We start from the raw sequence: 25080 nt of genomic DNA, 5'->3' as shown, positions 1-25080 counted from the left end.
CTACAAAATCTAAGTTTATACTTTGAGAAAAAAAAAAAAGAAGAAGAAGAAGTGCCAAGCAAAAAGTGGGGCACAAGGAGATTAGCTAGGCCTGGAAACAGGAGGGCTGGAGTGATAACGATGACACCACTGAAGAAGTGACACTTAAATTAGTCTTGAAGGGTGTGTTCATCCAGCAGATAGAAGGGGAAGGAGGAACATAAACAAAAACACAAAGGCATAAATGATATGGAAAGTTAGGTAAATACTCAAAGAGGCCAGGTGTAGGTTCACTCCATAGTTAAGCAATGGGGAGCCATAAAAAGATTTTAAATAATAAACTCGTTTTTTATTTTATTTTTTAAAGATTTATTTATTTATTTATTTGACACAGAGAGAGAGAGAGAGAGCGAGAGCGTGTGCCCAAGCAGGGGGAGCAGCAGGCAGAGGGAGAGGCAGGCTCCCCGCAGAGCAAGGAGCCCGATGCGGGACTCCATTCTAGGACCCTGAGATCATGACCTGAGCCGAAGACAGCCACTTAACCAACTAAGCCACCCAGGTGCCCCTAAACTGGTTTTTAAAACTTGCACAAGGATAGTGGTTGTGATAGCAGTGATAGCAGAACTGTTGATGGTAGGCAAAAGGTAGAAACAATTCAAACATCCATCAACTAATGAATAAACAAAATATACCCATAGAGTAATTATTCAGCCATTAAAAGGAATGGCGCTCTGACTCATGCCACAACCTGGGTGAACCTTGAAAACATTAAACTAAGTGAAAAAAGTCAGGCACAAGAGGTCACATGCTGTATGTGTCCATTTATACGCAACATCAGGAATACGCAAACCTAGAGAAAGCAAGTGAATTAGTGGTCGCTGAGGGGGGAAGGGAAGAACAGGGAGTGATTGCTCCATGGTTAATGGGTTTCCCTTACAGGTGACAAACACATTCTGGAACTAGGGAAAAGATGTGGCTGCAGAACATGGTGATGGTCATAAATGACACTGAAGTGTACACTCTAAGATGGTAAACTTTACGTTAAATCATCAAAGTGAAACAAAAACAAAAAACTAACAATACAAAAAGTTACAGAGTACAACATAAAAAATCTCCTAAACATTCCCAACTCTCCATTCCTACCCTACAAAAGTATTATCTAGGTTTGTAATATTAATATTGCCTTCTGGAAATGTGTTTTGTATATAAGGCTGTGGGTGCATGGAGGGGGGGCTGGGATCACAGGATACACTTTTTCTGTCCATTTCAGTTATCGGGGAACATTGGGTCTTTAACATTTCTAGAGCATTATATGTAAGCCTAGAAGAAGCTTTACTTCAATTAGTTACTGTATCATTGCTTTAGCCTTCCAAGATGTTTCTTAACTCATCAATCAATAGCTTGTCGATAAATTGAGATAGATACAATTGGGTTTTCAGGTGCGGTTTTTACTGAGAAAGGTTCATTCTGTCAAAATAATTTTTAAAAACCCAGTAACAGGCTGAGAAGAGAAAGGGCACTGTGACTATAGAAACAGGAGTCATGAGGGTACCAAACTGAGCAGGGCCAAGAGGGGAAGAAAGGACTTGAGGGTAGTTTGCTGTGAAATGGTTTCAGGTAATAGTGCCTGAATAAATAATGCCTGGGGGAAAAATCAGCATTTCACAAGCAGAAGCACCAAATACAATAGTTGAAAGGCTTTGAAAACCAGATCTCAATTAGAAGTTAAATTTAAAGTTAATGTGATTTATTGTTTAGCATTAATAGATCAATTTAATAAGGTTAACCAAAAAATGTCTTCACAAAGGAAAAGGATATGGCTTTTTAAAAAGTAGGAAACAATGTCAAAATCATGTGTGAGGTAAGATCTTCCGAGAGATCATCACCTTTTATTGCTCAATCTTAGAAAATGATTGCTGAGAAGTTCCAGAACAGGAAATGTTAGAGATGCAGAAGGGAAGCAAACTGTTTACACCCAGCAGTGTTGCTCCAAAGTCTCAAATAAGTCCAACTGTGCTTTTTAAAACTCTCTGGGGGGCACCTGGGTGGCTCAGCTGGGCAAGCAACTGCCTTTGGCTCAGGTCATGATCCTGGTGTCCCAGGATGGAGTCCTCCATCAGGCTCCCTGCTCAGCGAGGAGTCTGCTTCTCCCTATGACCCTCCCCACTCTAATGCTCTCTCTCTTGCCCTCTCTCATTCTCTCTCTCAAATAAATAAGATCTTTTAAAAATTTCAAAAAAAAAATCTCTCCGGGATATCATCTTACACCTGTCAGGATGACTAGAGTCAAAAAGATAAGAAATAACAGGTGTTGGCAAGGACGTGGAGAAAAAGGAACCCCTGTGCATTGTCGGTGGGAATATAAACTGGTGCAGTTGCTCTGGAAAACAGTATGGAGATTCCGCAAAAAGTTAAAAGTAGAACCACCATACGATCCAGTAATTCTACTACTGGGTATTTACCCAAAGAAAATGAAAACACTCATTTGAAAAAGATATATGCACCCCAATGTTTACTGCAGCATTATTTACAACAGCCAAGATATGGAAGCAACCCAAGAGTCAACAACAGTCATCAACAGATGAATGTGGTATGAATATATGATGGCCTCTTACTCGCCCTTAAAAAAACGAATGCGATCTTGCCATTCATGACAACATGGGTGTGTCTAGAGGGTATTTATTATGTTAAGTGAAATGAGTCAGAGAAAGACAAATACCATAGGATTTCACCTGTAGGGGGAACCTAAAAAACGAAACAGATGAATAAACAAACAGAAAGTAGAAACAGACCCATAAATATAGAGAACAAACTAACGGTTGCCAGAGGAAAGGAGGAAGGGGGATGGGCAAAACAGGTGAAGGAGAGTGAGAAATTCAGGCTTCCAGTTATGGAAAGAATAATTCACGTGGATGAAAGGCACAGTGTAGGAAATAGAGTCAATGGTATTGTAGTCGCGTTGGATGCTGGCAGATGGTAGGTACGCTTGTGGTGAGCACAGCATATAGACTTGTAGAATCACTGTTGTACATCTGAAATTAATGTAACATTGTGCATCGACTACACTTTAATTTGAAAAAAAAAAACCTCTGGAATTAGAAATGTCTTTTCTTTTTACACATGACACATGAAAGTCTTTGTATTACATGTCACATTCAACACACTTACTGACCACCTAATTTGTACTGAAACAATAGGACAATGCTTAGGGGCCCCATGGACAATAGAGGGTCAGCCCTCCTCATGATCGGAGGCATCAGGAACTCCTGGAAAGAGCACAGAGCTTGGAAATCAGACTGGCAGGGGTGTGGATCTTGGCTTTGCCATTTTCTTGCTGTGACTGCTGCGACAGCAGCCAAGACAAAAAACCCTCTGAGCCTCCATTCTTCATTTGTAAAGGAGGGATGATGAAGAAGAAAAAGACGATGATGATGCTATCTCATCTCAAGATTGTTGATATTCAAAGAATCTGTCGGAGTCCGACACACAGTATGTTACCTTCTCTCTAGCTCACCTCTCATTTGTCAAAGAACTTCGCATCAACTCAGTGAGTGAGAACGTTCTATAAAGTTAAGCTTGATGAAAGGTAAATATGCAACAATTACTTTAGTGAAAGAAAAATAAGAACAGTAGCCAATATTTATTGTGCAATTACTAGGTACCAAATGCTTTACACACACTATCTCGTCTATGCTACCATTCCTTCAGGGTGCTGCCATTGTCCACATTTTGTAAATGAGGCTGTCACGGCTCAGCTATGATAGAAAATTCATCCAAGTAAGAGGCAGAGCTGAGATTCGGATCTGCATAGTCTGACTCCAGAAGCCATGCTCCTGACTACTGGAAAGACACTGGTTTCACCATCCATGCCAACATTTATGGGAGAACGAAAGGTAACCCATTCCACCTGAAGGATGATGGCCAGGGAAATTGGAGAAGGCAACATCAGAATGGCTTCTTGAAGGAAAAGCAAGATTTTATTTTCAACAGAGGTAGAGTGGAAAGGGGGATATAAAAAGGAGGACTATTCCAGGCTCTGAGATTGGCACCCACAAAGGAGGCAAAAAAGAACACGACGTGCTGGAAAACAGTGAGAAATTGGCAGGGATAGACATCCCTCAGCTCATGGATACCTTGTGGTGTGAACCAGTCAAGGAAATCCTCCTCCTATTTGCCAGAGAGAAGGACGGAGCAGGAGGAAGTATTAGAAAAGCAGGCTAGAGCCAAACCACATCATGCGTAGAATGTCCATCGGGGGCATTTGGATCTTAGAGAGAACAGGGAGCCACAGGTAGGTTATGACAGAGGACATATGCGATTCTACCCACGCTCCAAGAACAGAACTGTCAGGCGTGAGGAGGCAATATCAGAATGGGGGACAGCAAACAGCTAGGGGGCTCCTCTGTTCATTTAGCCAGAGACAACAAAAGGCTAAACAAGGTCAATGACAATGGAGAGGATTATATATACAAAGATAGACAGAGGTAAACCGGCCAGGCTTGACTACTGACAGGAGTTCCTGAAAAGGCACTGACATTTTGGGTCAATAAGGAGAAGACAGAAATGGGAAAAGCAGAGGGCAGTGAGCAGTCCTTTGGAAAATAATACAATTCTTTGAAAAAAACAGTACAGTTGTTGGAGGTGCCCTGGGCTGCAATTAATAGAGATGTAGACAAAAAAGACATTTCATTATCACGCATAAGTCTGAGGGCAATGAGCAGCAGGAAGTTCTAGGGACAGTTAACTGTCCAGTGATGTTATTCATGGACATATCTGATGATGTTCAAAGACAGACTAGGTACGTGTCTCTGAGATTCTCTTAACGTTTTCCTCAGAGTCTCAAATGATGGCAGCAGCAGCAGCTCCACTCCTCGCATGAAAGTGTCCAAGAAAGGAAGACCTTCTCTTCCCACATTTCTTAAGGAGAAAAATATTTCCAAGAAGCCTCTTAGCCAACCTCCCACATGTAAGAATGTCATTCTTGGTCACCCTTTCACCACCAGGAAGCTGGGAAATGAGTGTCCCACCATATGATTCAATACAGTCACATATATCTCTCTACTCTTTCATCAAATCCCGATGACTTGACCTAAGTCACTGTCAATCCTGTCCACCTCTCTCCGTCTCCATTGCTGATAACCGCTGACGTCTACTGGGCATGTGCTACATACTAGGCATATTCAATGTACTTCACAACTATTACTTCACATAAGCTTTCCACCCAACTCTATGAGGTGGATTACACTAAGTATTTTATACATGAGGATACTGGAAAATAGAAATGTTAAGTAACTTCATCAAATTCACATAAGTAGTAAGTGACAGAAGCACTCTTAAGAGTTCATATCTTAAGGGCGCCTGGGTGGCTCAGTGGGTTAAGCCTCTGCCTTTGGCTCAGGTCATGATCCCGGGATCCTGGGATCGAGTCCTGCATCGGGCTCTCTGCTCAGCAGGGAGCCTGCTTCCTCCTCTCTCTCTGCCTGCCTCTCTGCCAACTTGTGATCTCTGTCAAATAAATAAACAAAATCTTAAAAAAAAAAAAAAAGAGTTCATATCTTACCTAAAACTAATGTAACATTGTGTGTCAACCATACTCAAGGAAAAAAAAGTACAAAAAGAAATTTGTATCTTGACACACTACACTGCCTCTTTTTTTTTTTTTTTTAAGATTTTATTTATTTGAGAGTGAGAGATAGCAGGTGAGAGAGAGCACGAGTGGGGTAAGGGGCAGAAGGAGAGGGAGAGGGAGAAGTGGACTCCCTGCCCAGCAGGGTTCAACCCCAGGACCCTGGGATCATGACCTGAACTGAAGACACGTCTCAACTTCCCCACCCATCAGTAGGAATAATGACCCAGTGGGACACTAAATATGATGTACTAGGGAATCTGTCAACAAATGCTTGTTAGCTCTTTCTTCCCAGATGCATCTTTGTGTCCCAGCAGGCCAGTGACATGAGCTGTGAGGCTTCAGAGCTGAGATCTGGTGGCTCCCTCTTCCCACATAGTGCCTCGCAGACCATGGTTTTCTTTTCCACTTGTTGGTCTGCAATGATGCCACCATGTGGAAATACGCAAAAAAAAAAAAAAAAAAAGCAACAGTGAGCAAGAGGTTAAGGGTTGGCTAGTGATGTGGGAAATTAAAGGCAGAAGGAAAGGTAGATAAAATTAAATGTCCTTATGACCTGCAGCCCATTGACAAACACTTGAGATAGGGAGGTTGCAATATTCCTCCAGGATCCTGAGTCTTCTTTAGCAGATGAGAGTCCTTTTAGAAGTTCCCTTATCTGTACTTCTGCCAACTCCAGGGTTGCTCTCACAACCCCAGAGCAGTATAGAACAGCAGGCAAAAGCTCTTCCTGCCCAAGGGTCCTGTCCCTGTACTTTAATAAAACCACCATTTTGCACCAAAGACATCTGAAGAATTCCTTCTTGGCTGTTAGTGCTGGACCTCACCCCACCAACACCAACCCACCAACATTCAAAAACCGTATCACTAGGAGCAGAGGGAAAGAAGAGGACAGAATGAATATGGTTATGTTAAGTATCCACTAAGTGCCAGGCATTTTCATAAATTATCTCCTTTAATACTTAGCAATAGAAAATCTGATTCTACAAATGAGGAAATGGAGATTCAGACAGGTTTAAAGTCTCGTTCAGAGTCTCGGAAAAAGTAAGTGGTGAAGACCGAGCTTGAACCCAAGCTCCATAGGACCTCCTCCTGCCACCCCAGGACACTACCCCCAAAATGAGTCTCTTCCTCGTGCTTGCTTCCAGGTTAAGTGTGCATTAAAAGACCCAAGGCATCTTTTAGGCAAGTTTAAAGTCAACCTGATCCTGTTCTATGTGGGAAGAATCAAGTATTTGGTAATATCAGAGCACAGAGAATCTCCAGACTTAATTAAATATCTGCAAATAAATTATACGTGCTGAAGTCTTTCTTTTTAAAAGGTACATGCCTCTCAAGTAGGAAAAACTAACTCTGAATTCAAAAAACCAACACTAAAAGGTTGACTACAGCATTTTATAAATTAACCTAATTTTGAGTGAGCTTTAATTAATGAATTCAAAGTAGTTAGTCATTATCATGCTCTGGGTCTAAATGAAGTTACAGGACATGAGAGATGAGGTCTAAAAGGGAGAGAGAGGATGGAGGAAGTCATGCCACTTCTCTCTCACACACAACCCCAATCGTGAGCTCCAAATGAAGAACCAGGCTCCAAGACCCCACACAACTGGTCCCAAGGCACAATGTATACACTGTGGTTGCCCAAAATGTAACCCACCACTACTGGCCTCCAAATCTCCTGGGACCTTTGCTGGAATGCCATTTCCTTCGGCTCGCTCCAGGCATATAGATTCACGTTCTCCAAGGACGACCCCCCAGGAACCAGCATTTTAAAAAACACCCCCTCAATGTTTCTGATCATCTCGAGGTTTGCAAACAGCTTTAGGAGCTCAGTAAAAATGTAAACGTCATGATGACTCCACACTTATTTATTTTATGGGGAGATAATTTGGTATAAGAATCTTGACATTTTTTGAAGAAATACTACCTCAACGACTATAAAGGCAAAGCATTCCAATCACTTTCAAAATGGGAGAAATCAAATCTTGCAATATATGGGGCACATATATGAGGTCCGCAATCAACTGCCTTGCAGCTAGAAGAGAAATCAACAGTTACCAATTCACTGATTAGGATGGTTTACAAGGCACTTGGTTAACTCACCTTTGTATCCAATTCCTAGCTAATTTTATCTTGTGAGGGAATGGCATTTTTCTAAATTTAAAACTTCAGTATGCTCCTCAGTGGGAAATAGACTCCCTGACAATGCCTTCCTTCTGTACAACCCCCAGAAGAGGTAATTTTTTTTTTTTAGATAAATTATTTCCTTTTCTGACTCCTCTCTACTGGTTGAAGACAGTCTTCAAACCCACCCTCTTGCCTGCTTTCTTACCAATTAAAGTTCTGGATATGGGAAATTAATTTTTAAAAAAAGATACCCAAGAGTTGAACAGCTCCTCGTGATAGGCAATCTTCTCTAATTTCTCCCCAGTTTAGAGGTCTCTGTTCCTTTGCTTCTTGGGACTTGCCCCAAGCCTAAGGTTCCCCCAAACTTGACGGTCAAGTACACAAGGCAATAATTAAACAGTCTGGGGGTTTACTGAAGTCTCCCCATTTGGGGGAGCTCTGAGAATTCCATCACCTTGGAAACACAGCAGCAGGCTCCCTGAATATGCACAGAGAGAATTTTTTTAAGCACCATAAGAAAACAGGGTTCACTTATCCCCAAATGTAAGAGTCACGATTCAAAACTGTCACTGACTGGGAAGCATCTTTAGTCAGGAATAGTATCTTCAAGCTGACAAGTCACAAATAGGTGTACTTTTGTTAACCAGATTGGTAGTTGGGAAAAAGCTCAAAAATATCCCAACCTCATCTTTATTTTTTTCTGCTAAAAATGGAATGGCTTCCACTTATCAAACCAGCCAAGCCACTGCTGATGCTATTACCACCTCCGATACCGTGTGTATGAACAGTAAATATCAGACATCAAGTCACCTAGGTCGTTTGTGCAAATTCCGATTTTGGAAAAAGAAGTATAGAAGATACACTCATAGAAGACATTTTGAGCCTTGAAATGGAACTGCTTACTTTGATGCAAATGGGCAAATGGCTATGGGGAGGCAGGGGGCACGTGGATAATTTCTCTCAGACTACCCTTTCTAGTATTATAAGTTATCTGGTTGGAATCGTTGGTACACTGTTGAGGGAGCAAGTGAATGAAATCAGTTCTTCGCTTATTCTGTGCGCCGAAAGGGCTAACCAACATTAACCAAGTGTCCCTCTCCTCTGTTATTTCTTCCACAATAAATTCAATCAAATTTACGGAGCGCCTAGCCTGTGCCAGGCACTGTGCAGGCGCCGGAGACACAAAGAGGAATGAAGCAAAGTTCAGGTTTCTTAATGATTTCTCAAGATTTGCGAGGGCATAGCCTTGCTCCCCCTTCCACTGCAGCCTGGACGGCTGTCTAACCAATCGTGGGAGTGCGTACTCCACAGCTCCCAGCTTCTGGGAACGTGTTACTCCCAGGCCAGCCCACGAACCTAGCGCCAGTGTTCTCCCGGCGTTCTCCGAGAGTCAAACCATCAAGTTCAACTCCGGAGCGGCGACTCCCGCTCAGCGCGGAGCAAATCCCGGCTCCGCCGCGCACCGCGCACGATTCCTTCCACCTGTCCGCGCGCCCGTCGGGGTGCGCCCGGACCCCGCGCCCGCTTACTTTGCCGCTGTCGCTCACGCCGAGGAGGTGATCCCGCAGCACCTCCATGGGGCTAGTCCAGGTGGAGTGGATGAATGTCCCTCGGAAGATGTGCGCCAGGGACGGCATCGGGGCGGCACACATGTCAGCGGCGGAGCGCGGCGCGGGGTTCGCGAACCGGCGAGAGCGCACCGGGCGGAGGTGAGACGAGGGGTCCCTGCAACTTGCGGGCGGCTGCCGGGCGCACCTGCTCAGGCCTCGTACTGCCCCCGCTTTCCCGAGCTACAGCCTGCCCCCTGCAGGCCGCGCCCAGGGGCGGGCTTCCTGCCTCCTCGATGCCAATAGGATTTTTCTCCTGTGACTTGGCTCCGCGCTCCCTCGGGGTGTGGTCTTTCTCTCCTCCCCGGTGTTAGTTTTTGATAGGTTAACTCTTTGTTTCCGAAATCACCGCTCACGACGCAGTACTTTTAACCTCGGGGGGCTGAGGGACCGACCCAGGGGAGACAAGAGAGGGAGATAAAGGAAAGGGCAGGAGGAGCGGATGGTTCCAGCCCTGTCTGTACCTTAGCTGGTCACTAAATTTGCTATTGCTCCCTGTCCCCCAGCCTCCTCCACCATCCTTGATTGGCTTACCTAGAGTTGCGTCCGCCTGCTTTCTCTTGCCTTGCAAACTTCGGGCTATTTTGTGACCAAACCTTGTACTTTCTTAACCTATAGCACCCTCAAGGTCTGAACACGCACAAGTTTGGGAAAAGGTGGAAAGGTCCGTTGGAGCTGCCTGCTTCACGGACTAGTTTCATTTTCAGTTCCTGCAGGTTGCAGAATCGGTCCTAATCTGGAGTTCTGACAGCATCTCTTAACGGAATTACTGGGGGGCCCCACCGGCCCAGGCTGAACTGTACCGCAAGGTCCCTCTCTTCCAGCTTGAGGCAGTGTTTTGGCCCTTGTGTCCATCCATAACATCCACAGACAATTCCATCTCCCATCGTTCTCACGCTTTTAAGCGTGAATGAATAAATGAATAAATGAATAAATAAATGAATCTCGTTGATTCAATTCCACTTGCGCCAGGGGAGATTAAGTTCTCCAGCCGAGCGGCTAGGAATGGCAGCGTGGCATGGCATGCTGGAAGGAGCCCTGGGTTAAGGAATCAAGACTGTGGGCAAGGCAGTGGCCTCGGAGGCTTTATCTTCATGTGCGAAAACGGCACTTAGATCGGGTGGTGGTGAAGACTGCTTCCAGTTGGGCATTCCTTCCTGCACTGCATTCCAAGTCCTTTACTAAGTTCCCCCAGGGAGATCACCTGGTTTCCACTCATGCCTCACACATTCCCCTCCTTTTGCCCCTAATGTCCCTGTGGACCTTCACATGACTGGCTCTTCTCATCACCCGCGTGCCTCCAGTGTAGCCCTTCAGGGTAAACTTCCCCTGAAGTAAACCACCAAACTTGTAGCAGCACCCCCAGCCCCAAACTTTCTATTCCATCCATCCATCTTATTTCTGCCATCGTAGTTATCGTATCTTTCCTCATTTATTTCATGTGTTTTCATTTATTTCTGCCTCTCTCCTCTCCACACACACACACAGAGTAAGGGAAGCGCCACAGACCAGGCTCTTATGCCTAGAACTGTGCTTGATGTTTCATACATATTTACTGAATGCATGTATGAATCGTTTTGGGGGGAAACCGAGCAATAACCTGAGCTAAATATGTTTCTGGCTCCTGCCTACAGGATAAGGGTTTCTCGTTTCAGTGCATGAGCGGGCTTTCTCTGAATTGTCACCATTACGACACAGGGCTAGTTTGCATAAATGATTCATTACATTCTCAGCTCCTTCCCCTCAAGGAAATGCTGCAATCCTAGGCACAGCGAGGTGGCTGGTCACCCTACCAAGGACTCAGAATTAGGAGCCCCTGAAGCTGAGAGCATTGCATTTGCCTCTTAGGGTTGCCTCATCAGCCCCTTCCCCTTGTCATCTCCTCCTGATTCTGCAGACTTTGCTCCCTCCTTGTAGTCCCCACGGCCAGAACAGTGAAAACATCCTCTTGACCCAGGCTTGTCTACCTACGAACCTCAGAAAGAAAAGTGAAGAAAATATGTGTCTTAGTTTTTTAAAAGGAGTCAATAAATGTTTCCAGAAGGGGTACTGGGTTCTCTAAAACAATGCAGCCAAAGCTCTTTTAACGAAAGCAACCTGAGTGACCAACAATAGAGACTAGTTTAGTCCATTAGAATCTAGTTACTCAGTAGAGTATTATGCAGTTGTTAAAAATGGGGAAATCTGTAGCCACATGGGAATTGCATATAATGAAATGGTAAGTTTTTAAAAATGTCATTTATGCTATGGTTAAAATCATGAAGAACCTGTAGGCACAGAGCCTAGAATTTCAAAGTGGATCCAAACAGTGGATATCATTCTGTTGAAGAAATGGAATTGCTGGGGAATTTGGTTTGGATGTTTGTTGACATTGTTATGTGTGGCTTATGCAATGAGTAATTATTGTGTAGCTTTAAATAAAGTTCATCTTGGGCGCCTGGGTGGCTCAGTGGGTTAAGCCTCTGCCTTCGGCTCAGGTCATGATCCCAGAGTCCTGGAATCGAGCCCCACATCGGGCTCTCTGCTCAGCGGGGAGCCTGCTTCCCTCTCTCTCTCTCTGCCTGCCTCTCTGCCTACTTGTGATCTCTGTCTGTCAAATAAATAAATAAAATCTTAAAAATAAATAAATAAATAAAGTTCATCTTAAACAGAAGGAATGGTCCTGGGCTTCCGGGCAGCATAGCATTAGCACTCCTTGGGGTTTAGCTCTTCCAAGCAGTGCTCTCTCCCACTTCAATTCCCAGCTGAGTTGTAGGCACCTCGCTTAGGATCTGGTAGCCGCAGCTCAGGCAGGTGTCAGGAAATCGTGGCTTTCCAGCTATTCTCATGTGTTCTCCGTCCTGGTCCTTTACTTCGCTGGTAGCCCTACAGTTTCGACTTCCACCTTGGTATCCCCAGGGAAATGTTCTCAAGGCCACCGAAGTTTGGAGGAAGGAAGGAGTGTGGCACTTTTATACTTAACCTTTGAAGCATGGCCCAAGGACATCACCAGACAGCTTCTGGTTAACAGGGTTATTCTGACTCAGCAAAGCACGTACCAATGGTATTTACTGTGCCTCCAAAGTCTCAAGGACATAGCAGTTTCTATTCATCAGCTCTTTCTATAGCCCACATTTATAGCCGTGCAATATTAGAACTGAAAGGACCTAAGAAGATAGTATTCAATGTGCGTTTCCCTGCTATTTCCTAGTATCCCTATTCCATCAGCAATGGCTCCTTTCAACCCTCACCAACTCAGTTTCTCAAAAGGAAATCCAACAATGGTATGCACTTCCAGTGCCCTACCCCACGTATCACTTCCTTCCAAAGAACAGACACGCTCCTTGGTATGGAGGCTTCCCGAAGCCCTCGCTGTTTCTTCAGGCTCTTCTCCCTCCAGTATCCCTCACACTGTGCACCTGCTTTGCTCACGATCTCTGCCTGCAGTGCCCTTCTGCCACCTTACACTGTGCCTGCCTTATTCTACTACCCACTCTCCCCTGGCTAAATCCTTCAGCTTAATTGCCCATTCCCAACCCCTTCCAGAACATCTTTACACCTCCTCGCTCTCTCTCAGGTACTAAATACTCCTTCTCTGAGCTTGTGGGGTGCTATAATTGTTCCTTTATTATCTGTCTCCACCAGAAGATTGTGTTCTACTTAAGGACCACGTCTCCTTCCTTTCTTTCTCTGTATCCCCTTAACATAGTACGTGGCAAATAGGAGGTACTCAACAGACTTATATACATGTTAGATTTCAAGTGTTGGCTCTCTTGAATTCTTCTCTTGTATTGAAAAATACAGATTTTAGGGGCGCCTGGGTGGCTCAGTGAGTTAAAGCCGCTGCCTTCAGCTCAGGTCATGATCCCAGCGTCCTGGGATCGAGCCCCACATCGGGCTCTCTGCTCAGCAGAGAGCCTGCTTCCTCCCTTCTCTCTCTGCCTGCCTCTCTGCCTACTTGTGATCTGTCTGTCAAATAAATAAATAAAATCTTAAAAAAAAAAAAGAAAAATACAGATTTTAGTGATAAAAGAAATCTCTAGAGGTGTGTGCTAATGGTGATCAATTGATTAGGACTAAAAGTGAAGAAAGAGTTTCATTTCACTTAGTTTTCCAACATTTTCTTATGAAAATTTTCAAATACACAGAAAAGCTGAGGAGCTTCATTTCTCAAGATCACATTTCTCCCTACTTTAGATGAAGCCAGTGGTCTCAAAACTCTACGACTACTGGTTTCTTCTTCCACTATCTTATTCTGAGCCTCACAAGAATCTTATAAAGTAGAGGATATATTTTAACCATTTTAGAGATGGAGAAACTGAGGCTCAGGGGAGTTGGCTTGTCTATCTAGTTAGTATAGGATGGACCTGGGTCGTGACTCCAGCTGCTCTCACACTCTGTCTCATCACAGTAGACTGAGAAGAATTTTCCACTCGATTTTGCCATGACTATGTCGGTGCATCGTGGGCTGTCATTTACAACTTTCACATTGTACACGGTTTTCCAACAGTTGCCAGTGGCACACAGATCTGCCCCAAAGTGAAACCAAAGCAGGACCAATGGACCTCAAGGAGAATAATCCAATCAGCACAGGCCAATAAAATGATGCAGGGCACAGGTCATAACATGATGCAATGAGTAACTCATGTTTTCATGAGGCACAGAGAGTACGGGACAGGCAGGTCAAGTGAGAAGCCACTTTGCTCTTCAAGGCAGGAGAGAAGTTGTCATTGCACAGTGAAATAAATGCCTGCCTATTTTATTTATTCTTCTTGTGTAGCTAAATCTATCAGTTTCCATGGTGCCCCATGTTCACCATGGAAACTCTGACAAGCTTGTTATGCTTTAGAGAAGAAAAAAAAAAAAGCACACCAAAAATCTGAGATGGGATAAATGCATTCCTTTTAAAACTGTGTTCTTCTGAGTAGGAAGCCTTGATGGATAGCAAATCATAATGATCTTGATTTTCCAGTTCTTAAGTGGGAACGCAGGTTTGCATTCCCATCAAAGGAGCACTCTTGCCCACCCCCAACACTACTTTATCTGTGCAACAATAGTTATCCTGTATCTCACTTCTGCATTTCCTGGCAACAGAGAGATGGCTCAGTCCTCACTTAGCTGATTTTTATGAGAATATTGCACTAATCCCCTATATATTTTTTTCAGTTCGTACATTCCACCTTTATTGGAAATCTAAGTTAGAACAGGCACTATGCTAAGTTAGAACAGGCACTATGCTAAGCACCGTTGATATGACATTGTATGAAACAGATATTGTCCTGCCCATATGTAACTTACACAATTCTTTCATGAATTGGTGCAGGAAGAATTTTTATGCACCCTCCCACCAGGAAAGCAAGCTCAAAGCAAATACAACTGACTGGTGTTACTTTGTCTACATTTCTGCCCTAACAGGGACTCTATTATCCAATATTTAATATCAAGGTATAAGCACTAGATAGAATTACTATCTCTGGGTCCCAATCCAGCACAGCCACTAGCCAATGATGCCTTGGGAAAGTCATTCTACCTCTTCTGGTCTTGGTTTCTTCTTCTCTAAGGTAGGAGGTCACATACTATCACTGGTTCCATATTCTTTTAGTCTCAAGGACTCATTTTTTTTTTTAATTTCTCCTACTTACACCTTGAGTTTTAAAACATTTCATCCATCAAGATGAGATAGATAATGTAAGTAGATGTTGAATGAATTATTTCCCCATTTTTCATGAATTAAAGACTACCAAGCAGAACTTCTAATCCATATGAACTGTCTAATATCACCATGCTGAGTTAACATACTTGAAACCCAAAACAGAGGTAACATTTTCTTTTATTTTTTAAAGGTTTTATTTATTTATTTGAGAGAGAGAGAGCAAGTATCAGCCGGGGAGGCACAGAGGGAGAGGGACAAGCAGATTCCCCTCTGAGTGGGGAGCCAGTCACCAGAGCTCAATGCCTGGGCCCTAGGATTATGACCTGCCTTGAAAGCAGATGCTTAACTGACTGAGACACCCAGGTGCCCCAAGATGTAACATTTTATTTAACCCATGCAATCTATCTCAAGTTGGACAAATTCTATTATGCTTTGTGAATTGCTATATATAGCTTAAGAGGAGCCTGGGTGGCTTAGTCGGTTAAGCAACCGACTCTTGGTTTCAGGTCGGATCATGATCTCAGGGTCCTGAGATGGAGGCCTGTGATGGCTCTGTGCTCAGCGCAGAGTCTGCCTGTCCCTCTCCCTGTGCTCCACCCCATGCTTTCTCTCTCTTCTCTCTCTTCCTCTCTCTAATAAATAAAACCTTTTCAAAAAATAGCTTAAAGAACACAGTTTTAAATTTGTTGAATTATCCTCCTGAGTATCCTGGGACTGTGGGTTGATAAAAACCAGAGCAGGGTAGAGACTCAGGGACATGACTTCACATGTATTTTGGAAACTAGTTGTCAATGCTTCTGCCTTTAACTACAAGAGTTTACACATACCTAACATGCCACATCAAATGGAAGGCCCAGAGGATCACAGGGTCTCTTCTGGAGACCACGAAGAAGGATTGGCTTTCGTCAAGGCTATCAAGGGGCTCGAGCACGTAGTGGTTATGGAGCTGGGAAGACACTGGCTGCGGCTAACAGCACGACACCAGATATGCTAGGAACCACTGAATGCAGGCAGAGTCCATGCTCCTGGAGGCCATGCCAAATCTGAGGCCTACCCTAGCAGAAAGCCAAATGCTACCATCCTTGGGGAGCTACACAATTAAGTGCCCCCAGTCTCATATGGAAATTAAAAACTAACTGAAACTCAACTTAAATGACAAAAAATGATGTTTTTTATGAAAAAAAAAGAATTTTTGAGGAATTCTTATAGTATTCTTTGGATATATAAAATTAAACATATTTCAGAAACTATAAATGTTAAAAATTTCTTCCTCTAAAGGGATAATTTTTAATATTATGCATAAATGAAAGAATTTATCCTTTATGGAATACTCTTCCAAATGACATGCAAAAGCCACTAATAATTGTATCTGTGATTAAAAGAAAAAAAAAAGCTAGCCCTAATGGGAGAGGGAAAAAACATTTTTGCTGTTGCTTTTATAAGTTTGGTTTGTGTTTTCAGAATTCTTTAAGCAATGGCACATAATAAGGGCTCAGTAAATATTAGATGAATTAATGTTAATTATATACATTAAAAGCCCAGTTCAGATTCATTTATTTCCCTCCTCCCGGAGCATTAAAACTGATGTAGTGTACATAATACTATAATATTCCATGAAATGAAGAAAATGTAATTTGAGTTTGGAGCATGTATAGAACTATGAGTTGAAAGTGGTAGAAGACTAGCTTAAGCAGTTTAAGCCAAAATAGAGTGTCTCACACAACCAAAAAAAAAAAAAAAAGAAAGAAAGAAAGAAGAAATCCGTGGTCACACTACCTTGTGGCACAGCTTAGTTGCAAATTAATCTACGTCTACTGCTTCCAGTTAGACTGCCCTCCTCTCTCTCTCATTCTCTCTCTCTTTCTCTGTCTCCCTATCTCTCTCCCCTCCTCCCACCCTCCATTTTCTGGCATCTCGCTCCTCATGGCTACAAGATGGTGGCAACAACTCTAGACGTTATATTCTCTCAAATTCGGGTGAGGGAAAAACCAAGCAATGTGCTTCTCAAATTCCAGGAAAACAAAAACAAAAATCCATTGCCTTATTTGCGCCCAGCTGAACTAATGTCTTTTCATCAAACACTCAAGGTAGCAGGCCGATATAAAATGTGGTAGCATGACCTGAGTCCCATGCTCACCACGCACAAGAACCGAGAGTGGGGAAGAGGGTGGTTTTCCAGACGGAGATGAAGTATCCAGAAGGAGGTGAATGGATGCTGCGTAGCAAAAACAACAGATACATATTAGGGTGTGATGAGTACCAGCTTCTCTATTCAAAGTTATTGACCTAATTCAGTGGAATGATAACTGCACACATAATTGGAAATATATCAGGCATAAATCTTGATGAAGTATAACAGAATGCATGATGTACATGAAATAATTATAACATGTTTCTTCTTTTCCCTCAACAAACTTTGTTTGTGCCTATTTCAGGGACGATAACGTGCTATGTGTTGTGCGGGATATAAAAATAAGTATGGTGTGGTCCCTGTTCTCACACTAAGAATCCCAAGTGTAAGGGACGTTTTAAAAATAATGTGCATAGGGGCGTCTGGCTGACTCAGTTGGAAAAGTACACAACTCTTGATCTCAGGGTTGTAAGTTCAAGCCCCATGTGGGTGTAGAGATTACTTAAAAATAAAATCTTTTTTTTTTTACGATTTTATTTATTTATTTGACACAGAGAGAAAGATCACAAGTAGGCAGGGAGGCAGGCAGAGAGAGAGGAGGAAGCAGGCTCCCCGCTGAGCAGAGAGCCCGATGGGGCACTCGATCCCAGGACCCTGAGATCATGACCTGAGCCTAAGGCAGAGGCTTAACCCACTGAGCCAGCCAGGTGCCCCTAAAGATAAAATCTTTAAAAAAATAAAAAATAAAATTAAAATAAGGTATATAGTAGAACTACTCTTTTAATTTTTATTTACAGACTGCTCTTACCTTAGAAGGACATGAACACATAGATCTGGGTCAGAGTTCAGCCAATATGACTCAGAAAAAAGACATTTAACATTTGTGATGCCATATGGAATTTCTCAAACACATAGCATTACAATGTCAATCTCATTATTAATCTTCACAGTTTTTATCTATCCCTCATGCAATCCTGAAATTGGTAACAAAATCTAGTAAAGTTGCAGTTTGACCAAATGCACCAGAATTCCTGGTTCAAATGGGCCACGACAAAAAGCCCTGCTTTGATCATTTCTGAGGCTCAAAACTTGACCTGTTAATCTTAAGGTAAAGTAATAGAAAGAGGAATGGCAGGCCATGCCTGGCTCATATTTTTTTCCTATACCAAGGGGTGTTAGGATAGGCGGCTACACTCATAAAAACAACATATGATGAAACTCATGAAAAGATGTCATGATATTAATGTATCAGAAACCCAACAAAAACTTAACTATATAAATTGTCCTCCACCAATCAATAAATATGGTTGATTTTGTTGTTGTTGTTCAATGTACTGGGTAAGTTACCACTTCCTACCCTTACCCCATCCCCTACCCTCTCATTCATAAGTCAGCAAACATTTGTTGAGCACCTACTATATTCTAGGCATTTAGCTAGGCTCTGGGAATCAAAAGATTAAAAAGATATGGTTCTCACCTTTAAGAATCTCACAAGATAATGATGGAAACAGATAAGCACATGGGTTAACTATGATAAACCCTATACAAGGCTGCCTCTTCTCCCCTCAACCCCTGGAATCCTACCCACCCATCACAGAGCTCTGTGAGGACTGGGTCTGTCCCCCTTACCACTGTAGCCACAAAGCTCAATGTGGCATCTGGCATATTGTACATACTCAACAGATGTCTGTTAGATGCATCAAGCACAATGGTAAAAGTATGCATGAGCTATAAATATTCTGAAAACTTCTTACTGATTCCTGTCTCAGAAGAGTAAATTATACAAAGAGAGAAGTGGTCTCAAGCAGTGATCCTCAACCAAGAGTGGTCTGCTCCCTACAGGGCACTTGGCAGTGTCTCAAGACATATTTGGTTGACATAGTGGACAGTAGACACAGTGGGAGGTTCTGCTAACTTCTAGTGTGGGTAGAGCCCAGGAATGCTGCCAAACATCCTACAATGCACAGGACAGCGCCCCCTCCCAACAACAAAGAATTATCCAGTCCAAAATAGTTGAGGTTGAAAATCTTTGCCTAGAATAAAATCCTCAGCCATAGGATCTTCTTTTTTTTAATGATTTTATTCATTTATTTGTCAGAGAGAGAGAGAGAGAGAGAGAGAGCGAGCACAAGCAGGGGGAGCAGGTTCCCCACTGAGCAAGATGCCCAATATGGGAGTCGATCCCAGGACCCTGGGATCATGACCCAAGCCAAAGGCAGATGCTTAACCAACTGAGCCACCCAGGCAACACCCAACCATAGGATCTTAAATGGTCTAGTGATCTTTAAGCAACAAAAAGCATCATGGAATCTTAGAGAATGATGGAATTGAAAATGATCTTGAAGTTCTAAAGGATCTTAGAGTTGACTCCAATCCCTGAAATAAAATCATTTCTTTAATATCAATCTTGGAAGATGGTCAGCTATCAATTCTCACGGGCAGAGACTCAATGCTTTGAGCGGTGGTGGTTTCTATAGCTAGTTTTAATATTCAAAGTGTATATCGTATGGAGCTGACAGTTGCATTTCAAAATGTCCCACAATTTGTCCTACTGTGACTTCCTTGGGCAAAAGAGAAGAAATTAGTTCTGTTTTCTACATGTTAGCCCTCCAGGATTTGAAGATGCTGGTGATTGTCCCAAGCCTGTTCTCTCTACCACATTCATCATTCTCCTACTCCTCAAGGCAATTACGAAGAATTGTAAAGAGTAGATGAAAAAAGTACTGGATATGAGCAACTGGGGGAACATAAGATGTCTTTACATGATGGTTCAAGAGATTATTTTAGCTGTCTCACAGATAGTGCATTAAACAGCTTTGAATTATGTTTAATTATAGTGAGATAATTACTTCTATTTGAATTTTTCAATCCTTAAGTCAAGGAGACCTTCTCAGTATGAAAAGCTTTAGTAACCTCAAAAGTTTCCTTTTTTTTTTTCAGAGAGAGAGACTCCAGAGCTAGAAACTTCCAAGGCAACAGTAGCTAGCTAGAATCCAACACTATTAATGTCTTTATGTTTGTGGCTTCTTCTTGCTTATGGCAAGGGGTGCTGATTTCTCTTTAATAGGTTTGGCTGGTTTCTCATTTATGGTTTTGTATACAGTTCTGTAGATAAAGTTTTAAAAAGGAGACTTTAAAAAAATAAATGAATTACAGTACAGATTTACAAATTGGGCAAAATCAATACGGGTGCCATGTGGAGTATCCAAAGTTGAGGAAATAATGGCCAACTATGGTCACTGAATCAAACAGATGAGTAGCCTGATTCTGATTCCACCACTTGTGCAACAGATGATCTTGGGTGAGTTATTTAGCCCTGTGAACCTGTTTCCTCATATGAAAATGGGGATGTGATAACACCTATTTCATTGAGTTACTGTATTATTAATCAAGGGAATGCATGTTAAATATCTAGCAAATAGTAAATGCCTAATAAATGTTAATTTACTTCTCTACTCTTACCCATATCAGTGCATTCCCACCCATACGTTGTTTCCTTCAGTGGCTAGTATCCTCTAAGAGCCTGATGTAGTAGAGCGGATACGAGCTTTGGAGTTATATCAATCTGAGATCAAATCTCAGCTTTACCGCAAACAACTTTGTTTTTTAAGATTTTATTTATTTATTTACAGACAGAGATCACAAGTAGGCAGAGAGGCAGGCAGAGAGAGATGAGGAAGCAGGCTCCCCGCCAAGCAGAGAGCCCAATGCGGGACTCGATCCCAAGACCCTGAGATCATGACCTGAGCCGAAGGCAGAGGCTTAACCTACTGAGCCACCCAGGCACCCAATCCAAGGCTTCACATTATCCTTAATGTTGATTGCCTTGTTGGTATTAATCTAATGTGTCAGTAATTTCTTAGCATCTCATGCCATTCATAGATTTTTATGTGCTAACTAAATCAACGATCTAAGGGACTGTTAAGAGAGACGAATAGGTCAGGGCTATGACAGAGCCCAGCGGCTCACCTCTAAAACTTCATGCCAGCTTGACTTTGACCATTTGTTAATAAATTTTAACATGGGGGCTCAAAAAATAATAGCAATGATACAGAGGACGATCAGTTCTGATTTCTCCATATTATACTGTCATTTACATGATATTTCTACAACTCTCCTTCAAAGATTTTATGAAACATTTCCTGATATATTACTTACACATATTCATATCCTGGGACTGAGCCCCACATTGGGCTCCTTGCTCAGCAGGAAATCTGCTTCTTCCTCTGCCCCTCCCCTCAGCTTGTGTGTGCACTCTCTCTCTCTCTCTCAAATAAATACATAAAATCTTTAAAAAGATCCTCAGAGTTTGGCAATTAGTCCAAGGCTCTTTCTAGCACCCCATTTGGTCTTTCATTTTTGCAAACTATTTCAGTCAAAAGGTGGTGTGTATCCCTATTTGCTGAGGCCTTTTCCCCTTTCTTCCTCACATATTTTCTTTTTCACAGTCGGTCTGCTCCCTGTTATACCAATGGCATCTACTGTTGACATGGAGTAAAGAGAGAATCTGGTACGTTCTTATACAATAAATGAAAAACACAGGGAGAGTCCGATGTGTGGCGCAAAGGACCAGATTGCTAAATGGCAAGCAAAACCTGGTAACACATTTCTGAACAGGACTGGGGATTGGATTCATCCTCACAGCGGGATGGCCAGGCTTCCGTCTTGAATTTTGCACTAACACGGCACTATTTTGAGTCCCATTCATAAACTATGTCAGTGATTGATTGATAGATTGATTTTAGTGGAATTTCTAGCACTTCTGGAAGAATATTTCTAGGAAGCCAGCTAGTATAAGAAGAAATGAGGGAGCTCTCCTAAGTCTCTCCTTAAATTGTAACCAGAGTCAACGTCTACCATATCCACGGGAAATCAGAATGATAGAAGGTCACAGAACTTAAAAATACAGGACCAGAGGGGTGCCTGGGTGGCTCAGTGGATTAAAGCCTCTGCCTTCGGCTCATGTCATGAACCCAGGGTCCTAGGATCGAGCCCTGCATTGGGCTCTCTGCTCAGCGGGGAGCCTGCTTCCCCCTCTCCCTCTGCCTGCCTCTCTGCCTACTTGTGATGTCTGTCTGTCAAATAAATAAATAAAATCTTAAAAAAAAAATACAGGACAAGGGACTAATTTCCATGTGGGCTAAGGTCACTTGGCTAATCTAAAAGGAGGCATTCTCGGCTCCACATTCCCAAATACAATGCTCATATAAATAAGGGATGTCCAACTAGTATCCAAACTATATACCATTGCAGATTTTTAAAATAGAACAGAATTTGTGTAAAATAGCTGATGTGCTGGAACCTGAAAATCAATAGGTAATATAGATTGAGGCCAGAAAAATGAAAGCCCAGAGATTGCTTCCTAAGCAAAAACTACTTCTTGTTATCAGAGAACAGTTCTCCTGAAATTGATTATCAGACTTTCTTTCCTCTTATTACACTTTGTCCTTGGAAATGATAGGCCCCATCTCATCGGTGCAAATATCCAGGGCTGCCCTGCCTGATAGGGTCTCATAAGTCAGAGCCACAAATCTGGACCATGAGGTCAGGTACAGGGATACTGTTCTGGTTGGGGATGGGGTGATGGGAGGTGAGGGAACTCCAGGAGCTATAATTACTTGGGTCCAGCAGAACCATTAATGGCCCAACAGTCTCTTGGTGTGTCTGGACTGCGGGGTCCCCGTGAGACATTCTTGGGGTACTATTTCTGACATCAATTTGCATCCTCTTGATTGATTTGGACATCTCTGGAATGACACAGCAATAATAAAAAATAGACTGAGATTGCTGCCCAAGTCATTTACCATCAAACCAGGCAAGGAAGGACAGGTGCCAAATACCTTCTTCCCTTTCTTCGTTGTGTAACGCTGTCATGGCAATTCCATCATTTCTACCGCACTTAATATGGGTCAGTGCTTTTTCCACGATTCTAGGAGTCACCCCACAACATGCTCACACCCTCTCTCAGGTCCTTGCAAGGGTATTATCACAAACTGTATTGTAGCAGAATGCTCCCATATTGGTACATTCTCTTGTATCCAAATTCATCTTCCACCCACCTTTGTCAGGCCCCCTCAGAGTCCAGTCCCAGGCATACTGTCCCAGTTGGCTGGTGCTGAAACTGGACTCAAGGAGTAATCGTTCTTTTCCTCCCTTAGCCATCGAAGCAGGTCCTTGGCAGAGTTATTCCATGACTTAACTCCAGTAATTAACCTGGTGATCAGGAGGGGCTATGGGGAGGATCCCAAATAAAGTACATAATGTCTTGCAAAGGAGAGGCCTCTGTACTAAATTCAAGCAAGCATGTGTGTGTCTAGTGCTTAACAGAGAAGACAAGTTGCCCATTTGTCCATTTGTGCAGGCTCAAAGGACTCAGGGTAACCTGGAGATTTAAAATTCTTGGAGGGACAGTGGCTCCTGGGTACCTCAGTGGCTGATTCTTGATTTTGGCTCAGGTCATGATCTCACGGTCATGGGATCACCCCACGTGGGGTCTGCTTGTCCCTCTTCCTCCCCCTCTGCCCCTCCCCTGGCTCATGTGCACCCTCTCTCTCCTTCTTTTTCTCAAATGAATAAAAGAAATCATAAATAAATAAATGAGTAAATAAAATTACTGAAGGGACATCAACACAGATGTACCCATACTTTCTGTCAGGGGCCCATTTGCCCAACCTTGGCATTGCAGACCGGCCTCAACTGTTCTTACAATAAACGCCTATCCTTGGTCTTCTTTTTGATCCCTTCTCCTCCCAATTTAAGAGATGAGAGCCTCTTTGTGTGTTTCCAGGGAGGCCCTCTGGCTTTTTCACTCAGCATTTAACTGTTGATTTATTTCAGCTTTTTGCTACCTTTTTCCAGGGCATCAGCAGAGCCAGATAATTCACTGTCCTTATGATTAATGTCTCCCTGTATCTCCGCCTACCATGGACAGCATCCTCACCGGCAGCCAGGAGATGGTGGTCGGCTCCAAAATCCCATCTCAGTGTTGTGCTTGGGACCCATCGCGGTGCCTAACGTCTTGGGCAGGAGTCACTAGATGCGGGTCCTGAGAAGGAGCTTCATGAGTGCTCTTGGGATCCACACCTGTGGAAGAAAACAGGCTCAGGCACAGGAAAAGGCTGAATTTCCATTACCCATGGGAAGCTTTGGTGCCGAGATGGCCCCTCAGGTCCGAACAGGAGGTTAAGGGTCCAGTTCTTCATTCCTCCCAGAAAAATAACTCATGAGATGAAGGCTGTCCCAGAAGAGTCATGACCTGAGGTGATTCTTCTTCCAAGATGGCAGAAGGCCACCAGCCAAGTGCTATCTTCTGAGGTATCACTTCTGAGATAGCCCTGAGAGAGGAAATCCTCCTTCTGAAGAGGAATCACAGCATTCACCAAATACGGAGCACTTGATTATTAAATCACTGTAAAAACATGCTGCAGCTTTTGTGTTTATTGTCCTGTTACTCCCAAGGAAACTGAAGCACAGAAGGGTTAAATAGCTATTATCTCAACTGAAGACGAAGTTTTGGAGAGTGTTCTAAATTTGAAACAATTACGTGATTCTGCTGTTGTAACACAAAAGCAGCCACAGACGATACTTGAAAAATGAACATGGCTGTGTGCCAATAAAACTTTATTTACAAAAGCAGGTGGTGGGCTGGATTGGGCTCACAGACCATAGCGTTCTGACCCCTGGTTTAGATGGTGCAACTAGAGCCATGGTTATGAGTGGGAATGAGAGGTGAGGATGGCGAATGACAAAATGGGAAATCTCTGGGTATCTACCCATATTAAAGAACAAAAATTCAACCGAGCAAATTTAAAGATCTAATTGACTTTTTTAACAATTCATGAATTGGGTAGCACCCCACCTAACAAACAAAAGGGTGCTCCAAGGAGCTGTACGAAATGGGAGGCTTTTAAAGACAGAAACTGGATGGGACAAGGAAGTTACTAGCAAAGAAAAAGACTGTTTCAGGCAAGGTTACTTC

The 25080-nt window shown here is 43.0% G+C and overlaps 1 protein-coding gene across 1 annotated transcript in view; it reads right to left on the bottom strand.

Annotated features, from left to right (window-relative positions):
* Positions 1 to 9509, bottom strand: part of GDA (guanine deaminase) — a 72747-nt gene extending 63238 nt beyond the window's left edge. Inside the window, exon 1 of the mRNA XM_080820710.1 lies at positions 9262 to 9509. Coding sequence (XP_080676836.1) covers positions 9262 to 9384 — 123 coding nt within the window. The 5' untranslated portion in view covers positions 9385 to 9509. The remainder of the gene's footprint in view (positions 1 to 9261) is intronic.
* Positions 9510 to 25080: the final 15571 nt, after the last annotated feature.

Source organism: Martes martes (genome assembly GCF_963455335.1).
Source record: "Martes martes genome assembly, chromosome: 12".
Classification (NCBI taxonomy): Eukaryota; Metazoa; Chordata; class Mammalia; order Carnivora; family Mustelidae; genus Martes; species Martes martes.
Note: the sequence above shows the minus strand (reverse complement) of the source record. Positions and strands in the feature narration are given on the sequence as shown.